The 23,219-nt window shown below is 39.2% G+C and overlaps 1 protein-coding gene across 2 annotated transcripts in view; it reads left to right on the top strand.

The window, feature by feature from the left end:
* Window positions 1-23,219, top strand: part of LOC126253551 (sphingosine kinase 1-like) — a 528,944-nt gene that overhangs the window by 477,780 nt on the left and 27,945 nt on the right. For both annotated transcript variants that reach the window (XM_049954958.1, XM_049954957.1), the window contains 3 exons: window positions 14,437-14,666; window positions 21,814-21,932; window positions 22,630-22,729. In XM_049954958.1, coding sequence (XP_049810915.1) covers window positions 14,437-14,666; window positions 21,814-21,932; window positions 22,630-22,729 — 449 coding nt within the window. The remainder of the gene's footprint in view (window positions 1-14,436; window positions 14,667-21,813; window positions 21,933-22,629; window positions 22,730-23,219) is intronic.

Raw genomic sequence — 23,219 nt, 5'->3', positions numbered from 1 at the left:
TGTATCTTGTAACGAAAATTACCGGTACCTGTACCTCGTTCCTACCGGCGTGAATACTATTCAGAGCAGGACGCCGTGAAGAAAGACACGGAAGTACAATGACCTCCTCGCTAGACGGAATTGCTCAGTTGCTTGTGTCACTAATGTCAGTGACTACGCAACTGAGCCGCCATTAACCTACAGTGACGAAACTGCCATAACACTGCTGTTGTTTGTGAGCGCGTTGACACGATGCAATACTGTTTCGACGACTTCTGGTTCTGCTTACAGGAACTGCACTGCGATATTGAGGCTTAATTTCATGGTGCCATTATTTTTTAAATCTATCTTTCTGCAACGATGGCAAGATTCGAAAGCGCTGCAAGTTTTTCTCAGTATATACAAGCATAGCGATCCGTTAGTCATGTTACGAAGGAGAACCAAGAAGGATGTGTACATTCGTCGTGCTATAAAATACAGAAGATTAGCTTTCAGAAACTATTTCCGTTGCCCTTTAAGAATAAATTTTGTTTAGTTGTTTCAGCAGTAATGCGGTACGCTCCTCACAACTCTATACATTATCGCGTCGCAACATCTGAGGTCATCAGTCCCCTATAACTGAGAACTACTTAAACTTAACTAACCTAAGGACATCACACACATCCATGCCCGAGGCAGGATTCGAACCTGCGACCGTAGCGGTCGCACGGTTCCAGACTGAAGCGCCTAGAACCGCTTTTTTTATGTTTTTTATTTATTTTTTTATTTTCCATATGGACCACTCTGTTAAAAGGAACATGTAGATCATTTCATGGTATAGTATGTGCATTACATATGGAGCGGTGAGAGAAGCGTGAGGTTCATTATCAGCCAACCTGGCCGGCACAACTTTATGCGTACAAATCAAGTAGACTACTCATATGACACCAGGGAAAAACTGGGCATTCACAGTGAATATGCTAACACAACTCTCAGACAAAACTGACGTCTGCAGACTGTGAAAAATCTTTACAATGAGCTTCCTCACCACATCAAGACAAAAAAGAAATAAAAACATTCAAAATGGTTCTAGAAGACATACTATCACATAAATTAAAATTATTTCCCTCTTGCTTTTATACACCATATCAAAAATTTCTTTTGTTATCCATTGTTCTGTTATTTCTGTTATTTTAATGTATTATATTGCAAAGCTTTTTTGTACTGTATTATACGCCAAATATTATCTATGGTATTGGTACTTTATTGACTCAGTTTTATTGTAATGTGTCTTGTATTTAAAACTGTGTATTAATGTACGCAAGAAAGTGTGTCCTATGTCAATGATTTAATGAAATGGACGTTTAATAAATACATAAGGGATAAATTTACGTGAAAGATTTAACACACTAGACAAGTGTTACAGATAGAAACTGTGTGTGTGTGTGTGTGTGTGTGTGTGTGTGTGTGTGTGTGTGTTGAGACATGACAGCGCACAAATATTCGGACTATATTCATACAGTATAAGAGAATGAGAGTACTAAGCGGCTTCCAACAAACTTTACGTATAATTTCGAACTTTTATGAAGCTTTTTCTCGCTGAAACCCCCTACACAAAGATGAAAGGAAAAGAAGCGTATCGCTTACTACATTTTCGCTGTTATGCACTCAAGCTTCAGCATTAGGCACCACATTTTAATTTGTTACTTTCTTTACTCTTACCTCTATTCGTAACACATTTTGCGGACTGCATAAAATACATATGCCACTGAAAGTACGTGTAAAATTATATAATTGTACGACAGACAGTTCAGGACATACGACGTCATAACCATTGAGATGCGTGAGAAACTAGCTTTTGCTTAAAGCGGATCGCAGATTTCCCAAGATCGTACTCATCCAGTGTTAGATAAATGGAACATGTATCCACTTCTAGAGAACTTTCAACATTATTTCGAATCTTTTCCAAACTGTTTCTCGCTTCAAATGGCTCTAAGCGCTGCGGGACTTAACTTCTGAAGTCATCAGTCCTCGTTTTTTGCTTCCATGCTTAACGTTAAATATGTAACACATTAACTCATTTGTAAAGTAATCAGAATTTCAAAGCTATTTTATTAGTGGGAGTTCTATTCTTTGAGGAATCGGAGTGTACTGGTCCAAGCTGAAAATTGACGTGGTGGCTGATGGGTGCAACCGTAAATGGAAGATGCTTTTAAAGGATCGCTCCCATCAGCCCCCGCGCCGAGTGTCAGCTAGAGTAGGGTTGCCGGGTCCAAAAATAGAAAAGCCTGACTCGGTGTTATATTTAGCCAGACACGTTGCCCTAAAAGCCGAACTATCTGTTTTAAATAGAAATAGTCAGTTGGTTATATCCAGCCGATTATCAATAATCAAATACCATCAGTTTTGCCGGGAGATCAATCTTAAACGTGCTTAATCTAAAAAAGCAATCAATAAACAGCCTACATTTCTTTGTTTCACTTATATGATCACAAATATTGTAGGTCTCAGACTACCGATTTTGGTCAGCAACGATCTTCGGATCTGCAGCAAAATACAAATACAACTAGTGGATGGCTGCAGCTTAAAACAATAAAATAGGCAAGGAAGAAAAGTAGTACTGACATACATGTGAAAATTATGCGCTTCAAATATGACGAGGCATACCTGTTGTATAACATGTCCTAATACAGTGTGTACATAAAGTCCGGGACCACTTTCAATTATTTATTGCAAAGAATTGAACATTGTACAGATGTCATACATACTGCATTTTGAAGAGAAACTCTGAAAGTTTTTTTACAAACATTCGATATGCGAACCATGAGTGACCCGGCAAACGTCCATACGGTAATCGATTTCTTGCCGTACCCGTCCCAGCATGGCATCGTCGACTGTGGCAGTCGCTTCCCGTATTCTCTCCCGGAGCTCTGCTACATCACGTGGTAGAGGCGGTACATAACCAGATCTTTAATGTGTCCCCGCAGAAAAATGTCACACCGACTGAGATCTGGTGATCGGGGAGGCCATTTCATGAAACAGCTGTCCCCTTCTGTAGCACGGTCGATCCATCGATGCGACAACTCCCCTGTTCAAGTACCCACGAACTTCACGACGAAAATGGGGTGGAGCCCCATTTCGAGTTCACGGGATGCACGACGCACCGATTTCTTTGGACTCCTTATGAATGTCTCTCGTACACCCTCCATATTCGCTTTACTCACACTGGGGTCTCCTCCTTGCCGAGCACAAGCAACCCGTCGTAACAAATTTGTTGTTCCAGTGGTAAATGGCCTTCCTTGTTGGTGTCTTCTTACCGTACTTGGTTCTAAACATCCGTTGAACAGCTGTAGCACAGTTGTTTTTGCCGAACTCCCAACACACGGAAAGCTTACTCTGCACCTGAAATCGCCACGTGTGCGACTAGCGCTGACTATCGGCAAATTACCAAACTACGCTGAGGGGGGTATACATGGAAAAAAAAAAACTTTCAGGATTTCTCTTCAAAATGACATATGTATGATATCTGTACAATATTTGGTTCTTGTGCAATAAATAATTGAAAATGTTCCCGGACTTTATGTACATCCTGAGCCATAGTGGCATCGTCAAATGCTAAACACAAAATTAGCGACAGCATCGTCACATATCTAAATTATGGTGTATACTAGAGTCATCTTGTTAAGAGTACTACTGTTCAAAACAAACTACTGTATACAGCAGCCACAAAATGTTTGTCCCCTCCCCCCAAATTAACCAGCCAACCTAACCTATCCAACAAAATGTTCGTGTCGCTAGCACAACAGACGTCGCTCCTGTAGGCATACATGTACTTTTCAACGATATAATTATACGATATAAAATAAAAAGAATACAATCAGTGAACTCTGTAGCAGGCTTACCAGGCGTAAAAGTCATTACAATAATAAAATGCAATAAATTAAGATATGACAAAAGTTAGATTATCAAAAAATAATAACCAGCTTACGGAGTACACAGCATAACATAAAAATGACAAAAACAAATACCGAAAGAAGCCCAATGAATGAAAACATACGGTAGCAAATAATCAGCGCCCTCTGTTCGTGCTACTGTCAGTATGCCGCACGGACGAGAAGCTGTTAGAGGAATGTAACCTCTAGACGGCCCCTCATACCCCGCGACAGGCCGTTCAGAGAAAAGAATGATAAAACACCGTACCGGTCCATTAACAAGATTATCTAGTTTGTCAAACATGTTTTATAAACAGAGAACAGAGCTCAACCAAAGAAGATGAAGTAAATATCTAAGGCACTCTGTATTAGGTACAGACATAGGCAAGATATACACTGAAGCGCTAAAGTAACTGATACAGGCATGCGTATTCAAATATAGAGATATACAGGGTGTTGCAAAAAGGTACGGCCAAACTTTTAGGAAACATTCCTCACACACAAAGAAAGAAAATATGTTATGTGGACATGTGTCCGGAAACGCTTACTTTCCATGTTAGAGCTCATTTTATTACTTCTCTTCAGATCACATTAATCATGGAATTGAAACACACAGCAACAGAACGTACCAGCGTGACTACAAACACTTTGTTACAGGACATGTTCAAAACGTCCTCCGTTAGCGAGGATACATGCATCCACCCTCCGTCACATGGAATCCCTGATGCGCTGATGCAGCCCTGGAGAATGGCGTATTGTATCGCAGCCGTCCACAATACGAGCACGAAGAGTCTCTACATTTGGTATCGGGGTTGCGTAGACAAGAGCTTTCAAATGCCCCCATAAATGAAAGTCAAGAGGGTTGAGGTCAGGAGAGCGTGGAGGCCATGGAATTGGTCCGCCTCTACCAATCCATCGGTCACCGAATCTGTTGTTGAGAAGCGTAAGAACACTTCGACTGAAATGTGCAGGAGCTCCATCGTGCATGAACCACATGTTGTGTAGTACTTGTAAAGGCACATGTTTTAGCGGCACAGGTAGAGTATCCCGTATGAAATCATGATAACGTGCTCCATTGAGCGTAGGTGGAAGAACATGGGGCCCAATCAAGACATCACCAACAATGCCTGCCCAAACGTTCACAAAAAATCTGTGTTGATGACGTGATTGCACAATTGCGTGCGGATTCTCGTCAGCCCACACATGCTGATTGTGAAAATTTACAATTTGATCACGTTGGAATGAAGCCTCATCCGTAAAGAGAACATTTGCACTGAAATGAGGATTGACACATTGTTGGATGAACCATTCGCAGAAGTGTACTCGTGGAGGCCAATCAGCTGCTGATAGTGCCTGCACACGCTGTACATGGTACGGAAACAACTAGTTCTCCCGTAGTACTCTCCATACAGTGACGTGGTCAACGTTACCTTGTTGTTGTTGTTGTTGTTGTTGTTGTTGTGGTCTTCAGTCCTGAGACTGGTTTGATGCAGCTCTCCATGCTACTCTACCCTGTGCAAGCTTCCTCATCTCCCAGTACCTACTGCAACCTACATCCTTCTGAATCTGCTTAGTGTATTGATCTCTTGGTCTCCCTCTACGATTTTTACCCTCCACGCTGCCCTCCAATGCTAAATTTGTGATCCCTTGATGCCTCAAAACATGTCCTACCAACCGATCCCTTCTTCTAGTCAGGTTGTGCCACAAACTCCTCTTCTCCCCAATCCTATTCAGTACCTCCTCATTAGTTTCGTGATCTACCCATCTAATCTTCAGCATTCTTCTGTAGCACCACATTTCGAAAGCTTCTATTCGATTCTTGTCCAAACTGGTTATCGTCCATGTTTCACTTCCATACATGGCTACACTCCATACAAATACTTTCAGAAACGACTTCCTGACACTTAAATCTATACTCGATGTTAACAAATTTCTCTTCTTCAGAAACGATTTCCTTGCCATTGCCAGTCTACATTTTATATCCTCTCTACTTCGACCATCATCAGTTATTTTACTCCCTAAATAGCAAAACTCCTTTACTACTTTAAGTGTCTCATTTCCTAATCTAATCCCCTCAGCATCACCCGATTTAATTTGACTACATTCCATTATCCTCGTTTTGCTTTTGTTGATGTTCATCTTATATCCTCCTTTCAAGACACTGTCCATTCCGTTCAATTGCTCTTCCAAGTCCTTTGCTGTCTCTGACAGAATTACAATGTCATCGGCGAACCTCAAAGTTTTTACTTCTTCTCCATGAATTTTAATACCTACTCCGAATTTTTCATTTGTTTCCTTTACTGCTTGCTCAATATACAGATTGAATAACATCGGGGAGAGGTTACAACCCTGTCTCACTCCATTCCCAACCACTGCTTCCCTTTCATGCCCCTGGACTCTTATAACTGCCATCTGGTTTCTGTACAAATTGTAAATAGCCTTTCGCTCCCTGTATTTTACCCCTGCCACCTTCAGAATTTGAAAGAGAGTATTCCAGTTAACGTTGTCAAAAGCTTTCTCTAAGTCTACAAATGCTAGAAACGTAGGTTTGCCTTTTCTTAATCTTTCTTCTAAAATAAGTCGTAAGGTTAGTATTGCCTCACGTGTTCCAACATTTCTACGGAATCCAAACTGATCTTCACCGAGGTCCGCTTCTACCAGTTTTTCCATTCGTCTGTAAAGAATTCGCGTTAGTATTTTGCAGCTGTGACTTATTAAACTGATAGTTCGGTAATTTTCACATCTGTCAACACCTGCTTTCTTTGGGATTGGAATTATTATATTCTTCTTGAAGTCTGTGGGTATTTCGCCTGTCTCATACATCTTGCTCACCACATGGTAGAGTTTTGTCATGACTGGCTCTCCCAAGGCCATCAGTAGTTCTAATGGAATGTTGTCTACTCCCGGGGCCTTGTTTCGACTCAGGTCTTTCAGTGCTCTGTCAAACTCTTCACGCAGTATCTTATCTCCCATTTAATCTTCATCTACATCCTCTTCCATTTCCATAATACTGTCCTCAAGTACATCGCCCTTGTATAAACCCTCTATATACTCCTTCCACATTTCTGCCTTCCCTTCTTTGCTTAGAACAGGGTTGCCATCTGAGCTCTTGATATTCATACAAGTGGTTCTCTTCTCTCCAAAGATCTGTTTAATTTTCCTGTAGGCAGTGTCTATCTTACCCCTAGTGAGACAAGCCTCTACATCCTTGCATTTGTCCTCTAGCCATCCCTGCTTAGCCATTTTGCACTTTCTGTCGATCTCATTTTTGAGACGTTTGTATTCCCTTTTGCCTGCTTCATTTACTGCATTTTTATATTTTCTCCTTTCATCAATTAAATTCAATATTTCTTCTGTTACCCAAGGATTTCTATTAGCCCTCGTCTTTTTTACCTACTTGATCCTCTGCTGCCTTCACTATTTCATCCCTCAGAGCTACCCATTCTTCTTCTACTGTATTTCTTTCCCCCATTCCTGTCAATTGTTCCCTTATGCTCTCCCTGAAACTCTCTACAACCTCTGGTTCTTTCAGTTTATCCAGGTCCCATCTCCTTAAATTCCGACCTTTTTGCAGTTTCTTCAGTTTCAATCTGCAGTTCATAACCAATAGATTGTGGTCAGAATCCACATCTGCCCCTGGAAATGTCTTACAATTTAAAACCTGGTTCCTAAATCTCTGTCTTACCATTATATAATCTATCTGATACCTATTAGTATCTCCAGGATTCTTCCAGGTATACAACCTTCTTTTATGATTCTTGAACCAAGTGTTAGCTATGATTAAGTTATGCTCTGTGCAAAATTCTACAAGGCGGCTTCCTCTTTCATTTCTTCCCCCCAATCCATATTCACCTACTATGTTTCCTTCTCTCCCTTTTCCTACTGACGAATTCCAGTCACCTATGACTATTACATTTTCGTCTCCCTTCACTACCTGAATAATTTCTTTTATCTCGTCATACATTTCATCAATTTCTTCATCATCTGCAGAGCTAGTTGGCATATAAACTTGTACTACTGTAGTAGGCATGGGCTTTGTGTCTATCTTGGCCACAATAATGCGTTCACTATGCTGTTTGTAGTAGCTAAACCGGATTCCTAATTTTTTTATTCATTATTAAACCTACTCCTGCATTACCCCTATTTGATTTTGTATTTATAACCCTGTAATCACCTGACCAAAAGTCTTGTTCCTCCTGCCACCGAACTTCACTAATTCCCACTATATCTAACTTTAAGCTATCCATTTCCCTTTTTAAATTTTCTAACCTACCTGCCCGATTAAGGGATCTGACATTCCACGCTCCGATCCGTAGAATGCCAGTTTTCTTTCTCCTGATAACGACGTCCTCTTGAGTAGTCCCCGCCCGGAGATCCGAATGGGGGACTATTTTACCTCCGGAATATTTTACCCAAGAGGACGCCATCATCATTTAACCATACAGTAAAGCTGCATGCCCTGGGGAAAAATTACGGCTGTAGTTTCCCCTTGCTTTCAGCCGTTCGCAGTACCAGCACAGCAAGGCCGTTTTGGTTAATGTTACAAGGCCAGATCAGTCAATCATCCAGACTGTTGCCCCTGCAACTACTGAAAAGGCTGCTACCCCTCTTCAGGAACCACATGTTTGTCTGGCCTCTCAACAGATACCCCTCCGTTGTGGTTGCACCTACGGTACGGCCATCTGTATCGCTGAGGCACGCAAGCCTCCCCACCAACGGCAAGGTCCATGGTTCATGGGGGAAGAACGTTACCTTGTACCTTGTACAGCAGCAATTTCTCTGGCGCTGACGTTAGGGTTATCGTCAACTGCACGAAGAATTGCCTCGTCAATTGCAGGTGTCCTCGTCGTTCTAGGTTTTCCCCAGTCGCGAGTCATAGGCTGGAATGTTCCGTGCTCCCTAAGATGCCGATCAATTGCTTCGAACGTCTTCCTGTCGGGCCACCTTCGTTCTGGAAATCTGTCTCGATACAAACGTACCGCGCCACGGCTATTGCCCCGTGCTAATCCATACATCAAATGGGCATCTGCCAACTCCGCATCTGTAAACATTGCACTGACTGCAAAACCACGTTCGTGATGAGCACTAACCTGTTAATGCTACGTACTGATGTGCTTGATGCTAGTACTGTAGGGCAATGAGTCGCATGTCAACACAAGCACCGAAGTCAACATTACCTTCCTTCAATTGGGCCAACTGGCGGTGAATCGAGGAAGTACAGTACATACTGACGAAACTAAAATGAGCTCTAACATGGAAATTAAGCGTTTCCGGACACATGTCCACATAACATATTTTCTTTATTTGTGTGTGAGGAATGTTTCCAGAAAGTTTGGCCATACATTTTTGTAACACCCTGTATATAACAGGCAGAATACTGCGCTGCGGTCGGCAACGCCTATATAACACAAGTGTCTGGCGCAGTTGTTAGATCGGTTACTGCTGCTACAATGGCAAGTTATCAAGATTTAAGTGAGTTTGTACGTGATGTTAGGGTCCGTGCACGAGCGATGGGACACAGCATCTCCGAGGTAGCGATGGAGTAGGGATTTTTTCGTACGACCATTTCACGAGTGTACCAGTGAAACATCAATCTCCGACACCGCTGCGGCCGGAAAAAGATCCTGCAAGTACGGGACCAACGATACTGAAGAGAATCGTTCAACGCAACAAAAGTGCAACCCTTTCCCAAATTGCTGCTGATTTAAATGCTGGGCCATCAACAAGTGTCAGCATGTGGACAATTCATCGAAACATCATCTATATGGGCTTTCGGAACAGAATGCCCACTCGTGTACCCTCGATAACCGCACGACACAGTATGCCTCGCCTGGGTCCGTCAACGCCGACTCTTAGACTGTTGATGATTGGACATATGTTGCCTGGTCGGACGAGTCTCGTTTCAAATTGTATCGAGCGGATGGACGTGTACGGATATGGAGACAACCTCATAAATCCATGGACCCTCTATGTCGGCAGGGGACTGTTCAAGGTGATGGAGGCTCTGTAATGAAGTGGGAACTAATATGGGACCCCTGATACGTCTAGATACCAGTCTGACAGGCGACGCATACGTAAACATCCTGTCTCATCTCCTGCATCCATTGATGTCCACTGTGCATTCCGACGGATTTGGGTGATTCCAGCAGGACAATGCGACATCCCACACGTCCAGAGTTGCTACAGAGTGGCTCCATGAAGACTCTTCTGAGTTTTAACACTTCCGGTGGCCACCATTTTCCCCAGACCTGAGCATTATTGAGCATATCTGGGATGCCTTGCAACGTCCTGTTCAGAAGAGATCTCCACCTCCTCGTACTCCTACGAATTTATGGACAGCCCTGCAAGATTCATGGTGTCAATTCCCTCCAGCGCTACTTCAGACATTAGTCGAGTCCATGCCACGCCGTGTTGCGGCAGTTCTGTATGCTCACGGGGCCCTACACGTTATTAGGTAGGTGTACAAGTTTCTGTACATGAGAAAGGCGTTCAATGATTACAGTAGAACGTTGTCAAGAAAAGGAAATTAGGCATTGGATGCAAAGGCGGTCATTGCTGACCGAAACAGGTAATCAGAGGACGTACTTGTGACCATAGACCTAAAGTAAAGAAATTTATTCTACATTTTCAGATCGCTATCCCATTCACAATCATGTCGCAGCTTGTGAAAAAAGACCCTGTATCTCCTTATACTGACGTACATAATTAACTCGGAACGTGCCTTTGTTATACTTTCTCTACTCCATCGCTAAAAAAGACTAACAAAAGGCGTCATGACCACAAAATGCCAGATCTGGACCTGGCAACCGTAGCTAGGAGTCCGCGAATAATTTTTAATTTTGTTGCTTTTCGTATGAATTATATACTAGTAATTAGTTTTACGTAACATACATTACATAACAAAGGCGAGTGTATCCGTTCTGAAAGGAACGCCTAGCTGTGTTCAACAATGAAAAAAAACTTTTCCATGTGCATAAAACCGTTACGCTACTGTACAGTCTGTAGTAGCTCTGATTTTATTATCGTAAAGAAATACAGTAAGTTTGTCAGGAGTGTTTTCAGGTTTTCACCCATCTTCAGTTAGCGAAATGTGTTCATGTACAGAGGGATGAAAATTATCACGAAATTTAAAAAAAAATGGTTCAAATGGCTCTGAGCACTATGGGACTTAACATCTGAGGTCATCAGGCCCCTAGAACTTAGAACTACTTAAACCTAACTAACCTAAGGACATCACACACATCCGTGCCCGAGGCAGGATTCGAACCTGCGACCGTAGCGGTCCTGCGGTTCCAGATTGTAGCGCCTAGAACCGCTGCGGTTCCAGATTGTAGCGCCTAGAACCGCACGGCCACCCCGGCCGGCACGAAATTTTAATCCTGGATAGCTGATGCAAGTAGGAACCAAAATTACTAATGTTGTGTAGGTCGACAACGCACCATTTTTAAACTACGGAAACTTGGCGCCACGCCCTCCGATTGGCCGTGGGATTGCCCTGTTGCCGTTCGTCGGTTGTCAGTTCACACATACTATAAATAAAGACCATCGCACCGTCATTGCCCCAACGTGGTAACATCTCCGGTAGACAAAGCATTCGCGGTCATGCCTTGTCGAGAGCATTTGGCAACAGGGCGCATCCGGCCGCCAATCGGAGCTCGCGGCGCCAAGTTTCCGTAGTTTAAAAATTTTGCATCGTCGACCTACACAACATTAGTTATTGTGGTTCCTATTGGCATCAGCTATCCAGCGTTAAAATTTCGTGACGCAAATTTTCTCCACCCTATTTACGTCATTATAACGCTTTTATGGGCTGTAATTAGAAGCCTGCAACTGGTTTGTTGCCTGAGAAACAGTGGAGCAGGTACACGTACAATACGGTTGTCATATGTGATTCGTCGCGGTTTGCTAATTGGGCCTTAGTTTCTTTTGTTGTGCCATCAGATACCTTAATTAGTCGGTCACATTACGAATGATGCACTGCGTCAGTGCATTAGAGAACCTAAAAGTGTTCGTGCATTCCCTGTTGGTAGGCGGCAATAGGAGCTATGTTGAAAACGCAGTTTCTAAGAAACGCAGATTTAAAAGTTCTACACCAGTTGAAGCTAGATAGACGCCGGGAATGTGACGTAAAAAAAAGTGGTGGTGGCGGCTGTAGTTCTTTACGTAATTCAGTCCATGACCATAAGGCTCAGCGCGGATAAATTAATAATTTTATTTCATTTCATTACCGATAGTGATATCAATGAGCAATCAAGAAGATAGAAAATTATCAGACATATGATTTCGATTGATCGTTTCAATAATATTCTTTTCAATATTCGTTTCAATAATATATTCTTCTAAGTGATGTGCCTCATTTTGATGAAAATACACGTTTTTTTTGAAAGTGTGTAGTTTCCAACGCAGAAGAATTTTGTTGTCCAGTGGTTATCCATTTAAACAGTTCTTTGCTGATGTATTTACCAATTTGAAAGTTTTGTTCCACCAAAACCATCAATAGACAAGCCAAGTATGTTGTAATCATACGGTGCTGTGTCCGTGGAGTGTAGAAAATACAGAACACTGTACATCTCAACTCTGCCTAAGTATGGATGGGGCACAGGAGAAGGGAGGCATCATCCTGTTGTAGTGGTATATTTTCAAGTTTAAATTAGCCATATTTTTTTTTAAACTTGCAACTTCAACTCAACTGAAAACTTGAAATAAAAATTAACGTGAGGCAACTGAATCACAGAGTATAAACAGAGCAGGACTCTATTGAGTTGTTAAACAACATGGTCATTATTTATTCATGTCTTTTAGACAAAATAGCAATAGTTTCCACTGCCTGTGCCGTAGATGTCGACTAAAGTTACTTAGATTTTAACAATAAATTCTTTATGTGGTAGATATTAATAACACATATTTTTCAGAACTCTCAAATGAATTTGGAATATGTAAACAATTTCTGTAACGTTTATATCAAAAAGGATCATCCAAAAACCCTTGTTTTCACATCCCTCCCCCCTTAATCAATAGCCTATTCAGAATCTGCACACAAGACTTCCCAAGCTGCAAGAGAAGCTGCTAGAGTTACTGAAAATACTCTGAGTTTTCAATTAAGCATTCATGCATTCATGCATCTGAACAAACAGGTAATATTACTTTTATGTCAACATGTCATGTGATCATGTGCGATCCTCAACCTTGATGTAAATCATGGGATTGAAGTAGAACGTATGTGCCAGCTGTCTGTATGGAATTAGCACAGTGAGATAAGTTAAAGTGGGTATGTGGCAGAAAAAATCTGTTGCATTTCAATGTGCCCATGACCACACTTAGAATAAAGTTGCCCCATTTGTTGGTGTATGATTACGGACTGTCCACTGTGACTGCAAGGAGTGGTGTAACTGCCATGTAACAAAGTGTTCTAACAGCAGTTTTAACGTGATCCTAACAGTATATGAGACAAGACTCATTCCTCACAACTGACAACTGGTTTCAATCCTGACAGAAACTGTTGATGTTACTGAATGCATGTCCATCTCAACCAATTTTGAAGTAAATGTTGTGAACAGAGCTATATTCAATGGAAATGTGGAGTCTCAAGTATCTCGTAAAAGGTGATTGCTTCAGTGGCACATAAAACTGTACGTCTTTAGTGGGTCAAACAACCAAGGAACTGAATAGCAGGTACTGAGGGCATGTAAAGTGGTCCGACTTGTTGGGATTTTTGCCTCTTTTCAAGTGATGAAGGGCATCGAATGCACTGATGACCCAAGGAGGCACTTAACCTGCAACATGTGGAGGGTGTAGTTCGGACTGGAGATGGTTCTCTGATGTTTAGGACATATTTTTCATTCTGGGCCTTTGATCCATTCATTTTGGTTACTGTGCAGTTGACCCAGGATGTTCATTTCAACTTGTTGAGCATATGTTGTCCTTTATCTACATCTGCATCTTGAGTATTTTGTGGACACCCTTGTTCGTAGGGCTCACACAAATTTTCCTTGTTGAGCACCCAGGTGTCCTCCCACACCTCAACTAATCTGCTAAACCACCAGATCTTACGCCAATCTAAATGCTTGGTACTACTTGGAATAGTGGGCGAAACAGAGCTGTCAACATTGCCACAATTTGGGAGGCATATGGGATCTAATCATCAGTGAGTGGCTTCAACTGGATATGACATAACTGAAGAAACTTGTGGACTATAGTGATGTGTCTCCTGAGACTGACTAATTTTTTGGTCTGTTTGTGCTTCTAAAGAAAAGCTACATTGAGTGATTAAATTAGGATAGTTTGTTTAAAAAGAATAGATACTTCTCTCTGAGCAAAGAAAATTGTCCTATATTTTGTGATTGACAGGCAGAACCTTCAGCTGCACCCATTATTAATGAGAAACTATTTAAAGTAAATAGTGCCAAGGCATATTAACCATACAGTGTGTGTGACTTGCCAGTGAAAACTCAAAAACCCTAGCTAATAGTAATTATTCTGGCATTGGTGAGTAGAAAAAGGCAGCTATATCTAAGATTTTTGTGTATGTTGACTTTTTTTTTTCCAGGTGATGAACAAGAGCAGCGAGTACTGGTATTACTTAACCCAAAATCTGGTCCAGGCCGAGCTAGAGATGTCTTTCAGCAGCGAGTTGTACCTGTATTTGCGGAGGCAGAGATACCATTTGATCTGCATGTTACTAAGCATGCTGGGTATGCCAGAGATTTTGTGAGATCTAGAGATATTTACCAATGGCGTGCAATTGTAGTAGTTGGAGGAGATGGGATACTGTTTGAGGTGAGCAGCTGCATTTAAATTTCAAATTCTTACAGGTAGAAGTTACTCATTTTGTAAGTCAGGGTAGGACTACTGTTGGTCTTGTTTATTTCACAAATTCAGCAAGCTTCCATAAAGTTTGCTAAAGAAAGAGATTTTGCCCCAAATTTATTTCAGAACGAGTTTAGTTGGTTAATTGGCTGTAAGATTAAGATTATCAGCACTGCGGATATTGACACCCATACAAAACTGTAATAGGAAAACTGATGGAATACTGTCATTTTGACATTATCACCTGTGAAATGAGCTAGTCATATGTATAAATGAAGCAGACATATTGATACATTCCTTTTATATACACACCACCAGCACACTTACTCAATCAAGTTACATTCGCAGTATCGCCTTCTAAAGAAAACTTACACATTTTCATATGTGAGATGGCTGTTATATGTTGCCGTTGTAAAGGCAGTGCCAGGTGTCATATAAATTCAGAGTGCCAGAGAGCTACTCTTATATTGTATTGATCCTCTTACATATAACAACCAAAAATAATAAATTTCTGATTATGTAATGCAATCGGATAGATAAAAAAATCTACTTACCAAGCAGTGGTAGGAGAACACACACATAAAAAAAAGGTTTTACTTATGCAAGCTTTCAGAGACAGTGGCTCCTTCTTCCAGCAGAAGTGCTGAAAGTGAACGAGGAGGGGTGAAGCAAAAGGGACTGGAGAGGTTTAGAATCCTAGGTCAGGGGAGATTCACCAGACCTGATGAGAAAGAAAGACTGATTTTTGGAGACTGCATTGGACAGAAATTGAAAAACAATGAAAAGTCCGGAATGGAATAACAACAAAATTGTTACTCACCACATGGGGTGGGGGGTGGGGGGCGGCACTGAAACTCACGGGAGTACCTGCTTTTAGGCTAAGATCGCTGTCCCATGATTCAACATTGAATTAAATTAAGCTTAATGAGAAGCTCAGTGAAAAATCATGTTAGTATTTTCCATCGGAATATCAGGGGATTTAAAAAACCAAAAGAAATGAACTTCTCGTTTGTTTAGAAGATTTAGAAACTGAGGGAAGAATAGATGTACTACACCATATAGTCACAGGTATGGAAAAGGTAAATGTAGGTGGATATAAGCTTTCAGTACATGTAAATAGAGACACTACAGAGAGAGGAGGAGTTGCCATATATGTTAAAAATTATCACAGTGTGAAAAATTTGGAAACTAAAAAATTTTGTGTAGAGCAACATATAGATGTATGTGCATGTGAGATTAAACTAAATTATGGTACTTTTGTAATTGTAGCTGTGTATAGGTCCCAATAAGTAAATTTTCAGCTATTTTTGAAAAATTAGGATTCTTTCTATCTGTCAGACAGAGGGAAGCAAATTATTGTTTGTGGGGACTTCAATGTAGATTTTCTGCAAGAGTTTGATAGAAAGCTTGACAATGAAGTAAAACCTGGTTCTTTCAGTTTGACGTCAGTTACTGATTTTCCTATTCAGGTGGAACAGGAAAGTAGCACACTGATAGATAATTTTTATGGACCAAGGTAAATTGAATCAAATAAAAACTTTTCCTGTTAAGAATGGTCTGTCTGATCATGATGCACAGCTAGTTATGGTATATAACATAGCTACATACAGTAATGCAAAACAGTTCTTCAAATGATTGCAACAATTGCAAATTGTGGGGAAAGCTGGCAACAGTTAGACTGGGATGAGGCTTACATGGAACTTGATGCTAATTAAAAATTTAATCTAATTCAAGATACCTTTGTGAGTGTATCTAAAAACTGTTTCCCTAAGAAAACAGTGAAACATAATTGTAAGAAATTATCTAGAAATCCGTGGCTTACTATGGGGATAAAAATATTTTGTGAAAAGAAAAGGGAAATGTATCTTACAGCTAGAAGGAGTAATGATTCAGAAACAGTAAACATTATAAAAACTAATGCACTGTCTTAAGGAAGTTTATCAAAAACTCCTGAAGTATGTGACTTATGTCTGAGATTAGCACCTCTGATGATAAAATTGAAACAATTAGGAGTATTGGTAAAAAGGAAACAAGGCAACTGAGAGCTCAGGAAGACTGTATTTCTATCAAACTCAATGAAACGTTTGATAACAAAAAGTCAGAAGTAGAAAATATTGTGAATAATCATTTTTTAAGTGTTGTAGAGGAAATAGGTTCCAGCTACGTATTAGAAAAAGCAAGGTTGTATATGGGACAATACCTACGCAATGTGATAAAATTAAAATCCAACCCACCTCTCCTACTGAAACTAGGAAAATAATAAATTCAGTAAAAGGTAAGAGTTCGCATGGAATTGATGGCATTTCCAACAGAATAATAAATCCTTGTTCCCATCTAGTAAATGCTTGTTCCCGACAGATAAGTGGAATTATCAGCCGCATATGTAGTAACCCACTGAGACAGGGCATTTTTCCAGATAGATTGAAATATCCAATTGTTAAACCATTGCATAAAAAAGGGGACAAGTCTGATGCTAGCAACTACTGCCCAATCTCACTTCTGATGGCTTCATCCAAAATTCTTGAAAAAGTAGCGTATTCAGGAGTAGATTCATATATTTGTAAAAATGAAGTACTGACAAAATGTTATATTTGCTTTCACTGACCAAATATTAAATGCTCTGAAAACTGAACATCACCCATTGGGATATTTTGTGATCTCTCAAAGGCTTTTGACTGTGTAAATCACAAAATTCTTCTAGATAAGCTTAAGTATTGTGATATAAGTGGGACAGTGCACAAATGGTTTAATTCGTATTTAACTGGAAGAATGCAAAAGGTTGAAATTAACAGTACAGATAGTCTGCAAAAATCAAGTCAATCCTCTAACTGGGGAGGTATCAACAACAGAGTCCCACAGGGTTCAGTCTAGGCTCTCTTATTGTTCTTAACATATTAATAACTTGCCACTCCGTATTCATGAGTATCCGAAGCTAGTTCTTTTTGCTGACAATGCAGATATAATAATCACATCCAACAAACAAGAATTAGCTGAGGAAGTTGTAAATAATACCTTTCAGAAAATTAGATAGTGGTTCTCTCCAAATGGACTCTCACTAAATTTTGAGAAAACACGTTATATAAAATTCTGTACAGTAAATGGCATAACACCATTGATAAATATAGACTTTGAACAGAAGTTTGTTGCTAAGCCAGAATATTCAAAATTTCTGTGTGTGCACATTGATGAGAAATTGAATTGGAGGAAACACATCAGTGATCTGCTGAAATGGTTAGCTTGGACTTCTTATCTATTACGGGTATTGCAAATTTTTATGAGAAATGTATCAGCCTACTATGCCTGTTTTCATTCACTGCTTTCATATGGCATCATATTTTGGGGTAATTCAACAAAAGAGAAAAAGTATTCATTGCACAAAAGTGTGTAATCAAAATAATAGCTGGAGCCTATCCAAGATCTCCTTGCAGACATTTGTTTAAGGAACTTGAGATTTCACAGTACCTTTGTAATACATACATTCACTTACACAATTTGTTATTAATAACCCATCCCAGTTCAAAAATAATAGCAAAGTGCATAGCTACAACACTATAAGAAAGGATGATCTTCATTATTCTCGATTAAATCTGACTCTGGCACAGAAAGGGGTGAATTATGCTGCCAGAAACATCTTTGGTCATTTGCCAAATATCATTAAAAGTCTGACAGATAGCCAACCAACATTGAAAAACAAATTAAAATAATTTCTGACAACTCCTACTCAATAGATGCATTTTTAGATACGAAATAGTAACTGAAAAAAAAAGTGTAATGGTAACTTGTGTTAGACTGGCATGTTCCACATCATTATGAAATGTCATTATATTCATGATCTCTGGAAAAAGGATTAATATAATGTAGAGGAGTCATCGAGTCGAGAACAGAAACAATGAAAAAGAATGCTAGGAATTTTAGCTTTCAGGCTGACTCTTCTTTGTAAAGGGACCTGTGACAATAGTCCTTGAAAACTGAGGTATTAGCTCAACACTTGTTTGTAAATTGAGGAATACACAAACCTGTAATATAGCTTCCGTAGACTATTCCAGAATGAAAAATGCTCCTATCATAGCCCAAAAATGTGAATATGTCCTGGAAAGATCTAAGGACATAAAATAAGGGACTAGCTTTTCAGTTTATGTGGCAGCTTCAAAGACATTTAAATAAAAATATCTTGACATATTCATACCTTTTTACTTGGTAGTATTAGTACCCATGTCGTGTCATATTATGCATTGTGTCAAGAAAAGTAACATGATACATGATGTCAAACACCCCCCCCCCCCCATGAACAAATCCACCCACAGAAATTTTATATTCCCCCCCCCCCCCCACTTCCACAGAAAAACTTTTTTAGGTATTACATGTATGTTCTTCAGCCATATGATATTAATATTTTTTACAATGGCTGATGAATCTACTGAATTTCGGGCACATGATCAGGGACTTTAGCCTGTAAATTGCAAGATACAAGTGTGTCGACATCTTGCAGATAAGAGAGCTTAATGTGATAGGCAGTAGGGTTAATTCGTAAAAAAGTGTGAATATGTCAAGATGTTTTGACTTAAATGTCTCTGAAGCAACCCAGATAAATCAAAAAGCTAGTCCCATAGTTACATCCCTAACTCTGCCCAGGACTTCTTCACATTTTTTTTGCCTTGTGATAGGAGCATTTTTCATTCTAGTTCCCAACTTTTACTCTATCATAATTTTGATGGTAAACTGCCTTAACTCGCAACCAATGTACAGTTTTGTTGACTCTGTCAAAGATTGATGAGTATATGTTTTTTTTATTGTCTTTCAAATCATGTTGCTTACATTGTGGCAATGGTTAAACTTCCACTAAACAATAGGACTGCCTTTAATTACATGTATTTGTCCACCTTCTAAAATGTGAATAAGTTTGCACAAGGTTGAAACATATAAGCGAAGCGTATAAAAAAACCCTCACAAAAAATGTTTTTTGCACATAAAATCCAAATTTTTATCATAAGAATGCATTTTTTTTAATTTTTCTGAAACATTTTAAACTGTTTCTGTACATACAGTTCACTTAAGAATAAATTTGACTTGCTACATTTAGCTCGACTTTAAACCATCGTTTCGTGACAATGGATAAAGATTATTGAATAGAAAACATTTCGTTTTGAGTTTATCAGTGTATCTACCTTGGTGCAAAGTTTGAATCAGTTCACGCAAGTTTAAACTGTAGAGGTGCGGCACTCCATAAACCTCCCAGAAAAGCTTGTTTTCTGTATGTATGTGCACAATAACATCCGAACGGTGCACATAAAAATGGTATGGTGCGATTAGCTGAGCATTAATTTAAAACCAATTAGAATCTTTTGCAAAAGATATTAATTGATTCGCAGAATTTTCCTGGATGCCAGCTCCAGTTCGTTGCACGAACCTTGCTTAACATACTGCAACATAGCTACAGTACGACATATATTTGAATGGCTATAAAAATGACTGAGTCCAGGCCAATCTAAAAACTTTTTACCTCATGCTCATAGCTCAAATGGAAACTGAGCAATGAGCTCCCTTCCTCACAAACCCACAATTCTGCATGTGGCCTTTTCAGACATATTTGTTACAGTGTTTCCACACTGTAACGATAATAATAGTGTGAACTGAGGGGGATTTGAGCAAGGAGGTTCCATGTCTAAAAATGTATTCTCCTGGAGGAAGCTTTCAGACCCAAACCTGAGGAAAGCAAATGAGAATACATGTTATTGGGAAATACCTGAACCATCATCAATTGCTGGTGACATTATAATGTTTACATCTAGCACAAGTTAACTTCAACAAAAATTGGACTAACTTAGTCGACTAATTCTGAAAGTAGGACTGAAAATAAACTACACACACACACACACACACACACACACACACACACACACACACACACACACACACACACACACACACACACACACATTAACAGTGAAGTCATAGAAGATATTTAGGATAGCTGGAGACAGTGACTGGATGAACACCAGAAGAAATAAACAGATACATAAAAATGGCGTGGAATGGGGTCGGTAAACTAAATAGTTTAAAAGAAAAACATTAAAAACACATTTGCTCAGCATTCAGTGTAGAAAGAAATATATTGGGTATTACTAGAACAGTTAGGAAAACAAGTAAATAGATCAGATAACAGACTTTAGTGTAAGGTGTAGTTGCAGTCGTAATGAAAAACAAATGGAAAGTAGCAAGATGAGTGGATGTTAAGTCAACCAAGGAAGTTCTTTGTTGGATTGCTAGAGAGAGGGAAACACTGAGGATGTGAGCTATGCAAGGTATGTAAACGGCATTAGAAAATATGCAGGAGCAACATTGATGTGTGTCGCTATGGACAGTATTGCATGGAAGGTTCTAGAGGCGACCTTTATTAAGCAGTATATGTGAAATGGCTGATGATAATTCTGTTGTTTATGATTGATAGAGATAATGATGCTATAAAAACTGACACTTGTTTTTACACATATTAAGTGTTTACTATTTCACAATTTCGTAATATCTTCTCACATTTAAAAATTATTCCTTGAGAATGTGCCTACGCTCTGCTGAGTTTATTTTGTATTCCATTTATTGGTATTTGTGTGTGTGTGTGTGTGTGTGTGTGTGTGTGTTTGAGAGAGAGAGAGAGAGAGAGAAATATTCATCTTCCTTTGCAGCCACACAGACATAGGTTTGAGGTAATTTCCATCAATTATTTCATTTAAAGTTATTGATTCTGCCAAGAACATTATAATCAGTGCCTCCCCCCATCCTTACCAAAACTTAAATGTTCTGATACCTAATATTCTTGAGGTAAAATTTGGTCTGTTAAAGCTGATAATATTATTTGGAGAAAAGGCGGGGTTGGGAGGAGGGGGGCAATAGCAGAAATATACAAACAATGACTTCATAATATTTATCTTTCTTATTTTCAGATCTTACATATTTTTACTTTGGGTTAATCAACCACTAAATAATCCAATACCCAATATTTATTTATATTTTATAAGAAATACAGAACATTAGTTTAAAGAATAACTTTATTCCAAATAATTAAATAACTATCCCATTCTTAATTTGTAAGAAAATCAAATGTTTTTGATTGATTTGGCAGGTAATTAATGGCTTGTTTGAACGACCAGACTGGCAGCAGGCATTTAAGGAAATTGGTATTGGAATTATACCCTGTGGTTCTGGAAATGGCTTAGCGAAGACAATAGCTTATATACATGAGTACGTATGCGGGTTTTATTATCTTTTGTGATAAGGTATTAATGGCACTGAACAATGTATTTATTTGTACCCCATTTGCTCTAGAACATTAAAGTGCACATTAAAAGTAAGTAAATGCCCTAAATGAAAATTCTATTTCTCACTTGATCTTCAGGAATTGCATGTGTAAAAGATTAAGTATTGTGCTTGTGAAGCGTTTGTAAAGTTGAAATGACAGTGTGTTCCTCTCCTCATCCATTTCATCTGTTCTTGCTGTGAATCTACTTCCCCTGTAAGATAAATTCATTTCTTTTGCTGCTGCATCTCATTTCTCACTTGGGTCACGTCTGGGGCTCCCAAAATCACAGACATAAGCACCAAAATGTGCCCATAAGATACACAGATAGATAATTATGTAGATTAGTGAAGAGGTGATTGTTTTTCTTTTAATAGTTATTCTGAGTTGCATTCAATAAAATGCATATTGTACATCTATAGCTTCTTGCTAATCCCTAATTTTACCCCTTTGACAGTGCTATTAGTAAGATAGGCACAAAGGTAATCACTGGAAGTAGTTAGTGCCATTGTTTCACGTATACTGAGATATCGAGAATGTTTCTAGTGTGAGTTAATAGTACATTTGCAAAAGATAATTTTGAAGATCCCTCTTTGCCTTAATTCAGATAAGTAATAGCTGTACCTCTTTATGTTTATACAGGGAACCATTTGACCAAAACCCTGTACTCATCTCTACACTGAACATTATAAAAGCCAAAAAAGTACCCATGGATCTTGTAAGAGTGGAGACAAAGTCACAGGTATTCATTTAATAAATGTTAGTAGTATCTGAAGAGTTATGCATGACTCTTTTAGCAGTGTATAAGTCATTTAATTACTGTATTTATTGTCTGCTAAATCATAACTTTACATACAGACAGAAAGTAAATTAGATTGTGATTCACAGTTATATTTGTCTATATGCCAAAGTTCAGGACATATTTATTGGCAGTTATAATACTTCAGATGGCTGTCATTTTAACATAAATTTTAAAACATTTTAAACTGCAAGCAGTCTTAAGTTTTAGATGGTGAATGTTATTTGCTAGATAACACAAAATTGGTACTAGGTAGACGATACTTCATTATACCAATGATAAAAATGTACTGTTGAATCACTGACTTATCTTGTCTTTCCTTTCTTATGTAGCCTTTTGTACTTAATATTTCCCATTGACTGATCTGAAGAAATGCAACACATTGATGTCACAGAAATCAGTGAAGCCATCTTTCTGTCTGCCATCATGCAAA

Source organism: Schistocerca nitens, chromosome 4 (assembly GCF_023898315.1).
Source record: "Schistocerca nitens isolate TAMUIC-IGC-003100 chromosome 4, iqSchNite1.1, whole genome shotgun sequence".
NCBI lineage: Eukaryota > Metazoa > Arthropoda > Insecta > Orthoptera > Acrididae > Schistocerca > Schistocerca nitens.
The sequence above is the reverse complement of the archived record's forward strand: the minus strand, read 5'-3'. Positions and strand labels throughout refer to the sequence as shown.